At 42.4% G+C, this 17482-nt stretch overlaps 1 protein-coding gene across 5 annotated transcripts in view; it reads right to left on the reverse strand.

Annotated features, from left to right (window-relative positions):
• Positions 1 to 13846: 13846 nt before the first annotated feature.
• The window catches only part of TSPAN5 (tetraspanin 5), a 180716-nt gene continuing 177080 nt past the window's right edge, over positions 13847 to 17482 (reverse strand). For all 5 annotated transcript variants that reach the window (XM_054484300.2, XM_054484302.2, XM_063664566.1 and 2 more), the window contains one exon: positions 13847 to 16060. In XM_054484300.2, coding sequence (XP_054340275.1) covers positions 15995 to 16060 — 66 coding nt within the window. In that variant the 3' untranslated portion in view covers positions 13847 to 15994. The remainder of the gene's footprint in view (positions 16061 to 17482) is intronic.

The raw sequence follows: 17482 nt of genomic DNA on the forward strand, positions 1-17482 counted from the left end.
AAGGTGGAGATGCCCTAGGAGGGTGTATTAGTCTGTCTTCACACTGCTTTAAATAACTACCTGAGACTGCATGATTTATGAAGAAATGAGGTTTAACTGACTTGCAGTTCTACAGGCTGCACAGGAAGAATGACTGGGAGGCCTCCGGAAACTTACAATCATGACAGAAGGTGAAGGGGATGTGAGCACCTTCTTCACATGGTGGCAGGAGAGAGAAAGAGAGGTAAGGGGCAAGTGCCACACACTTTTAAACCATCATGAGAACTATCATGGGAACAGCAAGGGGGAAATCTGCCCCCATGATCAAATCAGCCCCCGCCAGTCCCCTCCTCCAATTCGACATGAGGTTTGGGTAGGGACACAAATCCAAACCAGATAAGAGGGTTAAACATTTGCTGTACTCAGGATGTAGGCCTGAGCTCATCCAGTGTTGACTGACAGATGCCAGGCTCAGTTCAGCTTTAAAAAATACATCTTGGCGGCCAGGCACAGTGGCTCACCCCTGTAATCCCAGCACTTTGGGAGGCCAAGGAGTTTGAGACCAGCCTGGCCAACAAAAATTAGCTGGGCGTGGTGGCACACGCTTGTAATCCCAGCTACTCAGGAGGCTGAGGCATGAGAATTGCTTGAACCTGGGAGGCAGAGGTTGCAGTGAGCTGAAATCATGCCACTGCATTCCAGCCTGGGTGATAGGGCAAGATTCCATCTCAAAAAAACAAACAAAACAACAACAACAACAAAAAGAAAAAAAAACACACACACATCTAAAACATCTTACAGGCAGGTAGAAATAGTTACTTTTTTTTTTGAGCCAGAGTCTCACTCTGTCACCAGGCTGGAGTGCAGTGGTGCAATCTCGGCTCACTACAACCTCTGCCTCCTGGGCTCAAGCAATTCTCCTGCCTCAGCTCCCTGAGTAGCTGGGACTACAGTCATGTGCCACCACGGCCAGCTAATTTTTGTATGTTTTACAGAGATAGGGTTTCACCATGTTGGCCAGGATGGTCTCGATCTCCTGACCTCGTGATCCGCCTGCCTCGGCCTCCCAAACTGCTGGGATTGCAGGCGTGAGCCACCATGCTTGGCCAGAAATAGTTATATTTTACAAAATAGAAGTCTGTCTTTTAGGTGGGCATATGCTCACTATCTAAAACAAAGTTCTCAATATCTTGTAACATGCTCAGAGAAACAGCCTAGCTGTCTTAGTTCAGGCTGCTATAACAAATTACCGTAGACTGGGTGGGTTAAACAAGAAACATTTTTCATGGTTCTGGAGGCTGGGAAGTCCAAGATTAGGGAGCCAGCATTGTTGGGTTTTTCATGAGGCCCCTCTTCCTGGTTATGACCTCAATGGCCTCCTTGGTGGGTACATCAGGAGGAGAGAGAGAAGACAGAGAGAAGAGAGAGAGAAGAGAGAGAGAAGAGAGAGGAGAGAGAGAGGAGACAGAGGAGACAGAGGAGAGAGAGAGAGCTCCTATCATGAGGGCTCTACTCTCATGACTTCATCTAATCCTAATTACATCCCAAAGGTCCTACCTCCAAATACCAACACATTAGGGACTGGGGCTTCAACATATGATTTTAAGGAGGACACAAACATTCAGTCCATAGTGCTGCCAAACATCTGGGTGCTAGAGACATAGAGGTTAACAATACAGGCCAATTCCATGGAGCTTGCATTTTAACAGAAAAGATGCCATTCAAGTTAATTTAGGTGTGATGAGTTCTTCTAAAGAGAAAGTTGCAGGAGCACATCTTAGTGGGGTGGAGAGGGGCCAAGTTCTGAGAGGACCTCCCTCAAAGCCATTTCAGGTGAGATCTGAGGAATAAATGAGATTTAGAGAAAAGCATTTCAACCCTTTTAATCTTAGCAACACCCCTATGATATAGATATTACTATCTCTACCTTATAACACACTACATCTTATAAGGGAGGATATCAAGGATGGGAAAGGTAACTTGTCTAAGGCCATGAAGTAAGCAGTGGATAAGCTCTAAGTGTCACTCAGGTGTAACTGGCACACAGACTAGTCTGAGACTTTCTTAGGACCAGAACTATTTTGGATTATTTTGAATTTTGGAATACAGCTGACCCTTGAACAAAATGGGTTTGAAGTGAATGAGTCCATGTGTACATGGATTTTCTTTCTTCTCTGCCATCCCCGAAACAGCAAGATCAATTCTTCCTCTTTCTCCCCCTCCTCAGCCTCTTCTACATGAAAATGAGGAGGATGAAGACCTTTATGATGATCCATTTCCACCTAATGAATAATGCATTTTCCTGTTCCTTATGATTTTCTTAACATTTTCTTCTCTCTAGCTTACTTTAAGTATACACTGGATTCATTAGGTAAAAATGGATGGATCATCATAAAGGTCTTCATCCTCCTCATTTTCATGTAGAGGAAGCTGAGGAAGGGGAGAAAGAGGAAGAATTGATCTTGCTGTTTCAGGGATGACAGAGAAGAAAGAAAATCTATGTACACATGGACTCATTCACTTCAAACCCATGTTGTTCAAGGGTCAGCTCTATTCCAAAATTCAAAACAATCCAAAATAGTTCTGGTCCTGAGAAAGTCTCAGACTAATCTGTGTGCCAGTTAGACCTGAGTGACACTTAGAGCATGGCTGCTGCTTACTTCATGGCCTTAGACAAGTTACTTTATCTTTCCCATCCTTGGTGCCCTGCCTTGTAAGATGTAGTATGTTATAAATATATAAATATATATATCACATGAAATGTGTGTTAATTGACTGTTATAGGTAAGGCTTCTGGTCAACAGCAGTTACGTTTTGGAGGAGTCTAAATTTTGGCTAAAAAGGAGGTTGGCATCTTTACCTTCTGCATTATTCAAGGGTCAAAAACATTTGCATTATGCTTACCATTTCGTTGAGCATTCATAATCTGAAAATCCAAAATCTGACATCTCTAATGAGCATTTCCTTTGAGCATCATTATCAGCATTCAAAAAGCTTTGGATTTTCGAGCATTTGGGGTTTTGGATTAGGGATACTCACCTCATATACCACAAATGGGTTTCCTTTTTTCTTAAAGCTACCAAAGGAGCTTTTTCCCTGTGTGAAGTCTGTACAATATTCTTCAGGCTTAGTGAGTGAACAACCTCCCAGAGCCTTCATAGATACTAAGTAAGGCATATGTTCAAATGTACAGTCTGTTGACTTTAATTCCTTTCATGACAGAGTCAATAATGGAATCAACACCTTGTCAAAGCATCCTCTGCACTGCAGATAAATGAGTGGTCTCTGTCTCTTCTTATTTAATACCTCCCTTTCCCACCCTAGAACTTAGTAGAATGTTTGATATACACGAGGCTCAAGAGACCCCTGTGTTGAGAGTCAGTGCTAGCAATTGTTCAAAAAAGCAGAATAATGAAAACATCAGTAGAAATTAAATTAGAACCTGCAGCCAGAGTCTTGAGATGATCTTTCCTAAAAAGCCATGACATACCCTTTAGAGTCATTTTCTTTTCTTTTCTTTTTTTTTTTTTTTTTTGAGATGGAGTCTTGCTCTGTTGCCCAGGCTGGAGTACAATGGCGCGATCTCAGCTCACTGCAGCCTCTGCCTCCCAGGTTCAAGCGATTCTCCTGACTCAGCCTCCTGAGTAGCTGGGACTACAGGTACATGCCACCACACCTGGCTAATTTTTTGTATCTTTAGTACAGACGGGGATTCACCATGTTGGCCAGGCTGGTCTTGAACTCCTGACCTTGTGATCCACCTGCCTCAGCCTCCCAAAGTGCTGGGATTACAGGCGTGAGCCACTGCGCCCAGCTAAGAGTCATTTTCTTATTTCGTTCCCTCTAATCAAGTTATTTTGGGGGAGGTTTGGGGTGGAGGTACTTCCTTGCTCTAAATGTCTCAGTGGTGATTAAATACCTCCATCACTACAGTTTTGGTGTCTTTAACTGGCATTTTAATGTCTTATTAAGTTAGCAGAAATGGTAATCTGGAACAGATAAAAGACATTAATGATGTTTTTTCCTTTTTTAATCTAGGCGCAAATCTTGACTCAAAAGTAACAATTTTCAACTTAAAACCTAAGTATCAATGATAAAGTATTAATTTTGCACAGCTTTAAATAAGGCTTAACTCTAGGTGTCACAAATTAAATGTTTTTAATCCTTTGATCCAGTTATTCCATTATTAACAATCTATCTTAAGGAAATAACTAGAGTTATGTGCAAAGTATAGGAAATGCATAAGAAAAGTCATTGCAAGGATTTCCTATTTAATAAATGGTGTTGGGAAAACTGACTAGCCATATGCAGAAAGCTGAAACTGGATCCCTTCCTTACACCTTATACAAAAATTAACTCAAGATGGACTAAAGACTTAAACGTAAGACCTAAAACCATAAAAACCCTAGAAGAAAACCTAGGCAATACCATTCAGGACATAGGCAAGGGCAAAGACTTCATGACTAAAACATCAAAAGCAATGGCAATGAAAGCCAAAATTGACAAATGGGATCTAATTAAACTAAAGAGCTTCTGCACAGCAAAAGAAACTAGCATCAGAGTGAACAGGCAAACTACAGAATGGGAGAAAATTTTTGCAGTCTATCTATCTGACAAAGGGCTAATATCCAGAGTCTACAAAGAACTTAAATTTACAAGAAAAAAACAAACAACCCCATCAAAAAGTGGGCAAAGGACATGAACAGACACTTCTCAAATGAAGACATTTATGTGGCCAAGAAACACAGGAAAAAAAAGCTCATCCTCACTAGTCATTAGAGAAATGCAAATCAAAACCATGATGAGATACCATCTCATGCCAGTTAGAACGGCTATCATTAAAAGTCAGGAAACAACAGATGCTGGAGAGGATGTAGAGAAATAGGAACACTTTTATGCTGTTGGTGGGAGTGTAAATTAGTTCAATCACTGTGGAAGACAGTGTGGCAATTCCTCAAGGATCTAGAACTAGAAATACCATTTGACCCAGCCATCCCATTATCAGGTATATACCCAGAGGATTATAAATCATTCTACTATAAAGACACATGCACACGTATGTTTGAGGCACTGTTCACAACAGCAGTCTTGGAACCAACCCAAATGTCCATCAATGATACAATGGATTAAGAAAATGTGGCACATATACACCATGGAATACTATGCAGCCATAAAAAAGGATGAGTTCATGTCCTTTGCAGGCACATGGATGAAGCTGGAAACCATACTTCTCAGCAAACTAACAAAAGAACAGAAAACCAAACACTGCATGTTCTCACTCAGAAGTGGGAGTTGAACAACGAGAACACATGGTCACAGTAAGGGGAACATCACACACCATGACCTGTCGAGGGTTAGGGAGGAGTAGCATTAGGAGTAATACCTAATGTAAATGACTGGTTAATGGGTGCAGCAAACCACCATGGCATGTGTATAACTATGTAACAAACCTGCACGTTCTGCACATGTACTCCAGAACTTAAATTAAAAAAAAAAAAGGTCATTGCAACTGTATTTGATTCAAGACAGCCCAAATTTCTAACAGTGATTGTATTAGTCCATTCTCACACTGCTATAAAGAACTACCTGAGACTGGGTAATTTATAAAGAAAAGAGGTTTAATTGACTCACAGTTCCACATGGCTGGGGAGGCCTCAGGAAACTTACAATTGTGGCAGAAGACAAAGGAGAAGCAACAACTTCTTCACAAGGCAGCAGGAGAGAGAGCAAGTGAGGGGGGAAGTGCCACAGTTTTAAGCCATCAGATCTTGTGAGAACTCACTATCACGAGAACAGCATGGGGAAACCACCCCCATGATCCAACCATGGTGTTAGGTGATTAGGGGTTAGGTTAGGTCCCTCCCCTAACATGTGGGGATTACAATTCGAGATGAGATTTGGGTAGGGACACAGAGCCAAACCATTTCAGTGATGAATTGGCTAGTAAAATTGTGGTTTATCTATACCTGCAGCTCTCAAACTTTGTGGTCTCAAGACTCCACTACACTTTTAAGAATGTTTGAGCCCCCTGAAGAGCTTTGGTTTATGTGGGTTATCTATGTGAATATTTATCATATTAGAAATGAAAAGGGAGAAAAGTTTAAGACACAGAAATACACAAGCACACATTCCATTAGTTGTCAGAGTGATGACATCACATCATGTAGGTATCAGAGTGATGACATCACCACATCAGCAAACCCAAAATTAAGAACAAAATGGGAAATAATGTCTTAGTATTAAGAAATAGTTTTGACCTTGTGAACTCTTGGCATCTTAGGGAAACCCTTGATCTATAAAATAGAATAAGATGCCACCAAAAAAAATGTTGTATCAAGCATTCACTGACACTGAAAAATCCCGATTTTTAAAAAAGCAGACCACAGAACAGTATGAACAGGATTATACAATTTAAAACAAATTTAAAAAGCAATGGAAAGACACAGTGTAATATTTTACAAGTATATACCTCCAGATGGTGAAAATACTAGTTATTTTTTTCTGCATTGAGATTTTTCTTTATTTTTATTTTTTTGAGACAGAGTCTTGCTTTGTCGATTAGGCTAATGTGATGGTTAATACTGTGTGTCAACTTGATTGGATTGAAGGATACAAAATATTGATCCTGGGTGTATCTGTGAGGCTGTTGCCAAAGTAGATTAACATTTGAGTCAGTGGGCTGGGAAGGCAGACCCACCCTCAATCTGGGTAGGCACCATCTGATCAGCTGCCAGCATGGCTACAATATAAGCAGGCAGAAAAATGTGAAAAGAGAGATTGCCCTAACCTTCCAGCCTACATCTTTCTGCCCTGCTGGATGCTTCCTGCCCTTGAACATCAGACTCCAAGTTCTTCAGTTTTGGAACTCGGACTGGCTCTCCTTGCTCCTCAGCTACAGACGGCCTATTGTGGGACCTTGCGATCATATGAGTTAATACTTAATAGACTCCCCATATATATCTATATCCTCTTAGTTCTGTCCCTCTAGGGAACCCTAACTAATACAGCTGGTATCCAACTCCTGGGCTCAAGTGATCCTCTCACCTCAGCCTCCCAAAGTACTGGGATTACAGGTGTGAGCCACTGTGCCTGGCCGAGATTTTTCTTTTGTAATCAGAATAAAACGCATTTAACAAACATATACTTAATGTCTGTTTACACTCACCTGTATTTTCCTTCCCAGACCTGAAAATTTCAGCTTAGTAGCTTTAGGAAAGGTATCACTAAAAAATATCAATACAAGTTATTAGTTTTGCACAGCTCTAAATGAGGCCTACTTGTAGATTGTCCTTGCCTCTTAAAGTGTGGTCTGCAGACCACAGCATCAGTATCACCTGGGAGCATGCTAGAACCATTGATTCTTCAGCCTCACTCAAGACCTACAGAATCAGGACCTACATTAAGACCCAGATGATCTGTGTGCACAATAGAATTTGAGAAACCATGGGGGCACGTTAGAATGACCTGGGAATTTTAGAAACAGTGTGAAAGAGAGCACATGTTTTTTGTCTTTTCTTTTTTTTTTTGGAAATAGGGTCTCGCTCTGTCACCCAGGCTGAAGTGCAGTGGCACAATCTCAGCTCACTTCAAACACTGCCTCCCAGGTTCAAGTGATTCTCCTGCCTCAGCCTCTCTAGTAGCTCGGACCAGAGGCCTGTGCCACCACGCCCAGCTAATTTTTTGTTTCTATTTTTAATAGAGACGGGGTTTCACCATGTTGGCCAGGCTGGTCTCCAGCTCCTGACCTCAAGTGATCCACCCACCTTGGCCTCCTAAAGTGCTGGGATTATAGGTGTGAGCCACCATACCTGGCCATTTTTTGTCTTTTCTAATGCTCTCAGGTGATTCTAATGTGCACCTAGGGCTGAGAAACTGCTGCTCTAATGCAGGGGCCTGGCTTGAATCTAAAAAAAGAACAAGATTGTTACCCCAATCTCTACCTACTTTAATACAATGTCCTCCCACTGCAACATGTAGTGACCTCCCTGCCAGTTCCCGGGTCCTAGAATTTCACAGGAACAGCGGAACTAGATGGAGAAAACAGCTGGGAATATAGTTTGTTCAGGCTACTATAACAAAATACCGTAAACTGGGTAATTTATAAACAATAGAAATATGCTCACAGTTCCGGAGGCTAGGAAGTCTAAGATCAGGGTATCAGCATAACTGGATTCCAGTGACAACTCTTTTCTGGGTTGCAGACTGCCTCCTTCTCGCTGTGTCCTCACATGGTGGAAGAGGGTAAACGAGCGCCCACAAGCCTTTTTTATAAGGGCACTAACTCCGTTAATGAGGGCTCTGCAATCATTAAAGGCCCCACCTGTTAATACTATCATGGTGAGGATTAGGTTTCAACCCTAACAGCAGAGCTTGTACCTACATTGTCCAATTTTACAAAAAAATTCTACTTTTCACGTCACCTTCTGATATGGTTTGGCTGTGTCGCCGTCGAAATCTCACCGTGAATGGTAATAATCCCCATATGTCAAGGGCAGGGCCAGCTAGAGATAATTGAATCATGGGGGTGGTCTCTCCCATACTGTTCTCCTGGTAATGAATAAGTCTCATGAGATCTGATGGTTTTATAAATGGGAGTTCCCCTGCACAAGTTCTTTTGCCTGCTGCTATGTAAGATGTGACTTTGTTCTTCCTTCACCTTCTGCCACGATTGCGAGTTCTCCTTAGCCATGTGGAATTGTGAGTCCATTAAACCTCTTTCCTTTATAAATTACCCAGTCTTGGGTATGTCTTTATTAGCAGCGTGCGAACAGACTAACACACCTTCATTGTGGATGAGGTAGTTACTGATCACCTCAATTACCACTGCTGTCATTCAGCAAACTTTCGAGTGCCTGGTGTATGCCAAGGACTGGGCCACAATTCCAAGACTCTCTATACTGGACCTTGCTGCTTATCTGAGCTTTTCCCCCCTCTTTTGTCTGGAGATTCTGGGGTCTTCCCAACCTCCCCAGCAGCATAGGCTTTATTATGGCCCCTTGCACACTCCCCAGGAGCCCAGACCAAACCTCTCTTCCTTCTTGAGACCATCTTCCATTAACCCCCGTGTTCTTCCCGTATCTCAACCAGGCACCATTTTGAGAGATGTAAGTTTAGCTCTTGATGAAGTGGAAATTTTCCACATGTGGGGTTTTCCCCTTCATCAGTTTACATTTCCTCAGGAACTTATGCAGTGTGCTTATAACACACTGCCTGGAACACAGTAAACTTCTAGTCAATAAATGTGACCTGTTATTTCAAGGGATAGATGATATATTCACCCCTAGTACCCAGCCTGCAACAGGGAGCCAGAGAACTAGTGAGCCAATTCAGTCGCAAAATAACAAGACTAAAGACAGCACAAGTGTGGAAATATGGCTAGTTTCTTTATAAAACTTGAATCACTCTAACAAGTTGAATTTAAGATAATTACTTCAAATAAATACAGAATGCAGACCATGACTTAATCATAATAAAGCATTCTTTATGTTTAAAATGTCCCACAAAACGTCGATTGTTCTTATTTTGTTTTTGTTTTTTTGAGATGGAGTCTCACTCTGTCGCCCAGGCTGGAGTGCAGTGGTGTGATCTTGGCTCACCGCAAGCTCCGCCTCCCAGGTTTACGCCATTCTCCTGCCTCAGACTCCCGAGTAGCTGGAACTACAGGTGCCCGCCACCACATCCGGCTAATTTTCTGTATTTTTAGTAGAGACGGGGTTTCACTGTATTAGCCAGGATGATCTCGATCTCCTGACCTCATGATCTGCCCGCCTAGGCCTCCCGAAGTGCTGGGATTACAGGCATGAGCCACCACGCCCAGCTGATTGTTTTCTTTTTTATATATTTTTTTTGTTTGAGTCAGGTTCTTGCTCTGTTGCTCAGGCTGGAATGCAGCAGTGCAATCATGGCTCACTGCAGCCTCCATCTCCTAGGCTCAAGCAATCCTCCCACCTCAGCCTCCAACATAGCTGGAATTACAGGCTCGTGTCACCATGTCCACCACTTAGAAAATTTTTTTTGTAGGGAGACGGTCTCACTATGTTGCCCAGGCTGGTCTCAAACTCCTGGGCTCAAACCATCCTCAGGGTGAGTCTATAAAGTGAAAGCAAATTTATTAACAAAATAAAGGAATAAAAGAATGGCTACTCCATAGACAGAGGAGTCCTGAGGGTTGCTAATTGCCCATTTTTATGGTCATTTTTTGATGATGTGCTAAACGAGGGGTGGATTAGTCATGTCTCCCCTTTTTAGACTGTGTAGGGTGACTTCCTGACATTGCCATGGCATTTGTAAACTGTCATGGTGTTGGTGGGAGTGTAGCAGTGAGGACGACCAGAGGTCACTCTAATCGCCATCTTGGTTTTTGTGGACTTCTTTACTGCAACCTGTTTTATCAGCAAGGTGTCTATGACCTGTGTCTTGTGCCAACCTTCTGTCTCATCCTGTGACTTAGAATGCCTAGCCATCTGGGAATATAGCCCTGTAGGTTTCAGCCTCATTTTACGCAGGTCCTATTCACAATGGAGTTGTTCTTGTTCAAACGCTTCTGACAAGACCAAAGCAAAATCCAGGTGATTCACACTGGTGGTATGTATGCATATATGTGTGTATTTCTAAGTATAGTGTGTAGAAGTAACACACTGGTGGTTTTAGAAGAAATACAAAGATGTTCTATTCCTTGTTTCTGGAGAGTTGCTCATTTTGAAGAGGAATTGAAGTGCAAACCAGGGTCCTGGGGCCTTTTGTCACAAAAACCTCTGAAGTTCCAATGGAGGGTGGTGTTCCCTGGGAGGGAGGGTGCAGAGCATTGTCCTCCCAGCCCCATTGAGGACAACTTTAGGACAGTGCCTCTGCCTGGAAGATGAGCAGCTTTAGGCAGTCACCATCGTCGTCTAGAAACCGCATTTGAAAACTGGTGGGAGGACAGGGCCGAGCTCCATCCTGCCGAGATAAACCCCCAGCAGCAAGATCCCAAGCAGGATAGATGGTGATGGGAGCAAAACGTCCTGTTCTCTTATCTTTCCAAAACAAGCCTTGCCATTTTCAGGAGCGTGTAAAGGAAATAAAACACCTACCCGCCCTAAGCAGGCAACATAAGCTTTGTACCTTCAAGTTTCTCCAATGCACAAGCGCCTCTGAACATAACAGTGTTTTTATCCCTGAACTATTCCAACTCCAGTCCGGAGTGGTTTTATGCGGTCGACACTAGAGGGCAGGCCATTAAAACGTTCCCGTTCAAACGAGTTGCTCTGCAAATGCAAGAGCTGACACCGCACCTGAAGGTCCGCTCCATATCTGAAAAGTAGCTTTCCCCCACGGAGAATGCAAGCGTGCGTTCGGTATGGGGCAAGAGCGTGGGAAGCCTGATACTGCTTTCCTTTCGGGGCATATTTACAATGAAAGCCCGTGAACTCGCCTGCTCTTCCCTTAGGTTTACTTTACTTGGGAATTCCTAGAAGTGGAAAAATAAATCACAATGGCCAGTGCGGGTCCCCAGAGTTTAGCCCCGGCTAATGGATAACAGGAAGGGACTAAATCAGCCTCCTTTCGCTAGTGGCAAGTTTACAAGAGAACCACTCAGCATGAAAATGCCAAAGCAAGCTGTACTTAATCCCTCCAGAAGTCCTAAAGACTGTAATTTTATTAAGTTACAGACAGGGTCTTCCTCTGCCAACCAGGATGGAGTGCAGTGGTGCGATCATACTTCACTCCTGGGCTCAAGCTGTCCTCCTGCCCCAGCCTCCAGAGTCGCTGGGAGTACAGGTGCATGATGCCAGGTCCAGCTAATTAAAAAACATTTTTTTTTCGTTTTTTTAAGACACAGGGTCTTGCTATGCTGCCCAGGCTAATCTTGAACTCCTGTCCTCAAGCAATCCTCCTGCTTTGGCCTCCCAAAGTGCTGGGATTACAGGTGTGAGCCACCTTGTCTGGCCTAAAACTGTAATTTTATAAACTCTTTGTGGCAAACCCCTCCAAACAAAAAGGCTCGGGTGAGTCTAAGGATGGCTTTGCTCCAAGTTCAGAGTTTGGCTTCTCTGCCCTGCTCCCTGCCCCCACCCACCCCCCCACCCCCATCTGACTGCCTTGTCTGTTATCATGTGTAGATTTTCTATGGATTTTATTGTGTCATCATGATAAAGCCAATGTTAATGTATTTTTCAGGCAAATGCTGCATTTTCCTCCTCACTCAAAGACTAGGCTTCTCACTCCAGAATTGGGCAGCACCTAGAAGCAGCCCCATGGCCTCACTGGAGAGAGCTCTGGCCATGAAACCCTGCTGGCCAGCGTTTATGGAGGGCTTCCCAGTTCTTCATTGGAGGTCTAAACAGGATTTCCCTAGAGAAGGAGGGCTTCGTGGAATAAATGACAAAGAGAGTTGGGGTGGCCTGCCAGGTCACTGGGCTCCGGCTCCTCATTGTTCAGCCCACAGGCTTCCCAGGGCGCCTGTCCAAGCCAGCCGGAAACAGACAAAACTGCAAAATCACTCCATTTCTGCCCACACAAACGCAGGGAAATGAATTATCACTTTGCATAAGAAACCTCCAAGAGACACTTTAAGGATCCCCTTGAGGAAAGGACAACTGGCACCTGTGGCAGGAAGAAGGCTGAAAGAAAAGTCCAGGTTTATTACTCCCTGGGAGAAGGAAGAGGAAGAACAAAGGAAATGCACTTCTTTAAGTACTTCATGATGCAAAATATTTTTAAATTCCTGAGTTGACATTTAAAAACTGTATATTTTTAAATTATAGAAGCAATGATGTTAGTGGTAACCAGTCCAACAACAGAAATAAAGAGAAATGTAATAAGCTTCCCCTAAAGTCTACCTTCTACACATTGAAGAAACTTCCTCCAAGTTTTTGAGTTTTATAGACAAAGCATCCTTTTACTTCTGAGCTGTCATTTTTTTTTTTTTACTTTGTTGGCTTATAGTTTGCAATAAGCAAAGAGGGCCAATGTAGACAATAAGAAAACTCAAGAAGCAGGGATTGGCCATCTCCAATCATCACTGATAAATTTCCTTAAAATCAAAATAACATTGTTGTTTCAAATATCTGAGATATGAAGCAAAATATTTCTTGAACAAGTCTGACACTATGTTGTCAGGATCTAAGTGTGCTATATGAACCTTAAAATTTGTTTTCATTTGATCTTTGAAAAAAGTCTTTAATCAGTTCTAACGACGGAAGTCTTTTTCTGCAGTGATAATTCACAATGAAAGACATTTAAGCTGACATTTCTCTAATGGGTTTTTAAGATTCCAGCTCCAACGGACTGTGAGAAATTATTTTCTTATAAAAAAGGTTGTGAATATTATCAACATTTATCTAAGCCCATAAGTCATAAATCCCACCAGGCATTAAATTTTCAAGGGAGCTTTTAAAACATAGATTACCCTGTCTCCCACTCCAGAACTACTAGGGGTAACGTCTGGGGAATCTGTATTCCACATGGTCCCCAAGTGATTGTAACCAGCAGATGACCTTATGGGCAGGGATTTCCTACATACGAGGCTCTGGCCTCTGTGTCTTGTCAGTCAGCATTTGTAAGTACAAAGGAACCTTTCCCTTCCCAACTACAAAATCTTACCTTTCTGTTTCCCCTCCTAGAAAACTGGATCAGAGCAATGCTTCTCAAAGTGTAGTTCCCAAACAAGCCGCAAACAGCATCACCTACGATCTTATAAGAATACAAATTCTCCAGCCCCACCCCAGACCTACTAAGTTAGAAATTATGGGCATGGAGCAAATGCATTCATGTGTTTTAACAAATCCTCCCAGTGATTCTGACACCTGCTAAAGTTTGAGAACCACTGGATTCGAAAATTTCACAATTTCAAGAAAGAAGTAATGAAGAAAGACACAACTCCATGTAAGGTAGAACCAAGTTTATTAATGACAGCCTTTATTACAATCACTCTCAAGTGTAAAAAATAAAGGGTGATTAATATTTAAAACTCACTCGGACTTGCTGTTTGGCCTTTCAGTGGATGTGCCAAAGGGCAGGGATCTTGCCTGATTCTGAATCAACTGGCCAGATGGAGTTTACTGGAGAATGAGGCAATCAACAAAAAAGACAAACGATGCCAACTGGAGAGCTCGTGTCTTCTCCATGTTGGAAGGACATTACAAAATGGCAACTGTGGTGGGGGCAGAGATGAAGTAAGACAACCTTACAGTCGGAGTAAGATGTGAACACATCTACCTATACAGAGACAAAAACACACACATGCAGAGCCATACACACACCCAAACAGTGAACACAGTTTTGAAAATAATTTCCTTTCTGTCCTTTCTCTGAGCCGACTGACACATTCATCAGCCACCACCATGCACCATGGGGCTGAAATGGAAAACCTCACTTAATTTCCACAAAGTATGCTAGCTGGCTGCCCAGTTATGTGCTGGCAAATCTGTCCGCACCGAAAAATGTGCCTGTGGTTCTCCCAGTGTTCCACAGACTGATATCTGCTCCCCAGGAGGGCAACATCCGGTGGACACCAGCTGGATTAAAATCTAGAGGGCAAAACTCGTCCCTCCCACCTAAAGTGGGGGCAGGAGCGGCAGCACCAGGAAGTGGTTTCCCACTTTGTGTTACAGAGTACTTGCCCCAGTTCAACGCATTCCCCTCCAAAGTATTTGTGCTTTGATACCATCCTGATGGTTAGTCTTCAATAAGAGAACTGAAGGAGCTATGGCCATGCACTATTTTCTTTTTTTAATAAAAGCAAACTAAAACTGGAGGAAGAAAAAGAAACCATTAGAAGCTTTTGACTGGGTCAATGTTGTTTCAAAATTGGGTGTAATTCCATTCAAAGAGAAAGAAGGGGAGGGTGTAGAAGAGGCCACTCAGATCGACTCTGGAAGAGATCATCGAGACCAGGGAAGCATTTGGATGGTACAGCTGGTCTCTTCCCAGCCAGGCTGGGAGGACATGCCACAACCTCCCAGGGCTGTGAACCTAGGAAATAAGTGCTGACCAAATAACATATTTAAATGTTTGTAGAAAAGCTGGCAGGAAAGGGAGATGATGGATTCAGATTCACAGGTCATGCAGATTAAGACTTAATCGAAAATTAATGCTTGAGCTGAGTAAGAAAACACTAAAATTTAAGTGGAACCGTATCATAGCTTTCACCTTTGGAAGACGAAAAACAACAAACATACAAAACAAAATGACCCAGAGTATTCCAGAGTTTCCAAAAATCCAACTGCTAATTTTGGCAGGGTGAGAAGAAGGGGGTATTTAACTGATACCTCTTCATTAACCTCATTTTCTCCTTGAATTTCACTGATAAACAAAGCTCAGGTCTACTTAGAAAAACGATCAGTCCTGCTAAAATATAGCCTCATGACGTCTTCCAATGCCCTTGCTCAGTGCACATGAAATACACAACTTCTCTTATAAGGAGACTTTCCAGGATAGACCAAGTGTGCTCACCCAAGTGACTTGCTGAATACCATCACAAAATCTGAACCCAAAGACGAGTTGTTTTCTTCTTCAGATGAGAGTTGCAAGTGATTCCTAAAATGTACATGGAGGGATGCCCACAAACCACTGCCCTCCCAGGTGAGGGGCTGAGTCTTTGAGGAGATGCACTCCTTCAGGCCATGGAACAGAAGGTGGTCCGTCCAAGGTGTGGCGAAGAGCAAAGCTGCCTCTCCCAGCCCTCCAATTATGGAAGACGAGGACAAGAATGTATTTTCTGCACATTCAAGTACATCTGGGTCCCCCACCCTCCCTTTTTTTCTTTTTTGGTAAGCATCCAACTGTCCATAAATTCATGGCTACAGTAGAGATTCACGGCGCAACGACTTTCATACTGGTTATTTTTTTTTTTTTTAATTCTGTCAGTGAGCAGCATTTCCCAGTTTTACACTCCCCTAATGTCAGCTCCATTAGGCGAGACTGCAGGCTGCATCTGTGATTAGGTCCGTGCAGCTTGAAGATCAGTTCGGCACGCGGGAGGGTCCCGAAAGCTGGGTCTGTCCAGTGTCTTGCAGCAGTGGTTGCAGGGACTCTACCAGCTCGCCCTGACAGCTTCGATATCGCTAACCAAATTCTGGGCCAGGCATATCCCAAAAATCTGAGAAAGGAAGAAAATGTGAGTCAAACAGTGACACTCATAACTTCTTTCCCTGGCCACTGTGTCCCATTTTTTTAAATCGTTGATTTTTGAAATTTAAGATGTAATTCATATGTGGTAAAAGGCATCCTTGTAATGTGTATAATTCAGGGGCTTTTAGTATATTCACAAAGCTATGCAATTATCACCACTATCTAATCACAGAACATTTCATTACCCCAAAAAGAAACCCTGTACCTGTGAGCAGTCATTCCCATCCCACCATCCCTACAGACCTGGCAACCACTATTCTACTTCCTGCCTTCATAGATTTGCCTCTTCTGGTCATTTCTTATCAAGGGAATCATATAATATGGGGCTTTTGTGACTGTCTTTTTCATGTAGCAAAATATTTTCAAGGTTCATATACAGGTACTATTAATTTATTCCTTTTGATGGCTGAATGATATTCCATGGCATGGATATGCCCCATTTTGTTTATCCACTCCTCAGTTGATGGGTATTTGCTTTGCTCTCACATTTTGGCAATTATGAATAATTCTGCTATGAACATGAGCATACAAGTTTTTGGGTAAACACGTTCTCAATTCTTTTGGGTACACCTCTAGGAGTAGAATTGCTGACTCATATGGTAGCACTATATTTAACTTCTGAGAAACTGCTAAATTGTTTCCCAAAGAGGCTGCAATATTTTCATTTCCATTAGCAACATATGAGGGTTTCATTTTCTCCACATCCTTGCCAATACTTGTTATTGTCCGTCTTTTTTATTCTAACCACTTTAACGAGTATGAAATATGTGGCTTTGAATTGCATTTCCTTAATGACTACTGACGTTGGCATCTTTTCATGTGCTTATTAGCCATTTTAATCTTTAGAGAAATGTCTGTTCAGGTCCTCTGCCCGTACTTTTGTTTGTTTGTTTGTTTTTTAATAATTTAAGAGACTGGGTTTGCTCTGTTGCCCAGGCTGGAGTACAGTGGCATGATCATAGCTCAGTGCAGGCTCCTGCCTCTGCTTCCCAAGCAGCTGGGATTACAGGGACAAGTCACCATGCCTGGCTGCCCATTTTTAAGTTGTTTGTCTTTTTATTGTTGAGTTTTAAAAGTTCTTTATATTTTCTAGATACTAGGAGTTATCTTTTCACTTTCTTGATGGTATCATTTTCAGCACAGTTTTAAATTTTGAAGTCCAATTTATTTACATTTGTTTCATTGCTTATGCTTTTGATATCATATCTAAGAAGACACTGCTTAATCCAAAGTCACAAATATTTATGCCTATGTTTTCTTCTGGAGTTCTATAGCATTAGCTCTTATATTTAGGTCTTTGCTTTGAGTTAATTTTTACATACGGTGTGAGTTAGTCTAAATTCATTATTTTGCATATCCAGTTTTCCCAGTACCATTTGTTGAAATGACT

The sequence above is a fragment of the Pongo pygmaeus genome, chromosome 3 (assembly GCF_028885625.2).
Source record: "Pongo pygmaeus isolate AG05252 chromosome 3, NHGRI_mPonPyg2-v2.0_pri, whole genome shotgun sequence".
Classification (NCBI taxonomy): Eukaryota; Metazoa; Chordata; class Mammalia; order Primates; family Hominidae; genus Pongo; species Pongo pygmaeus.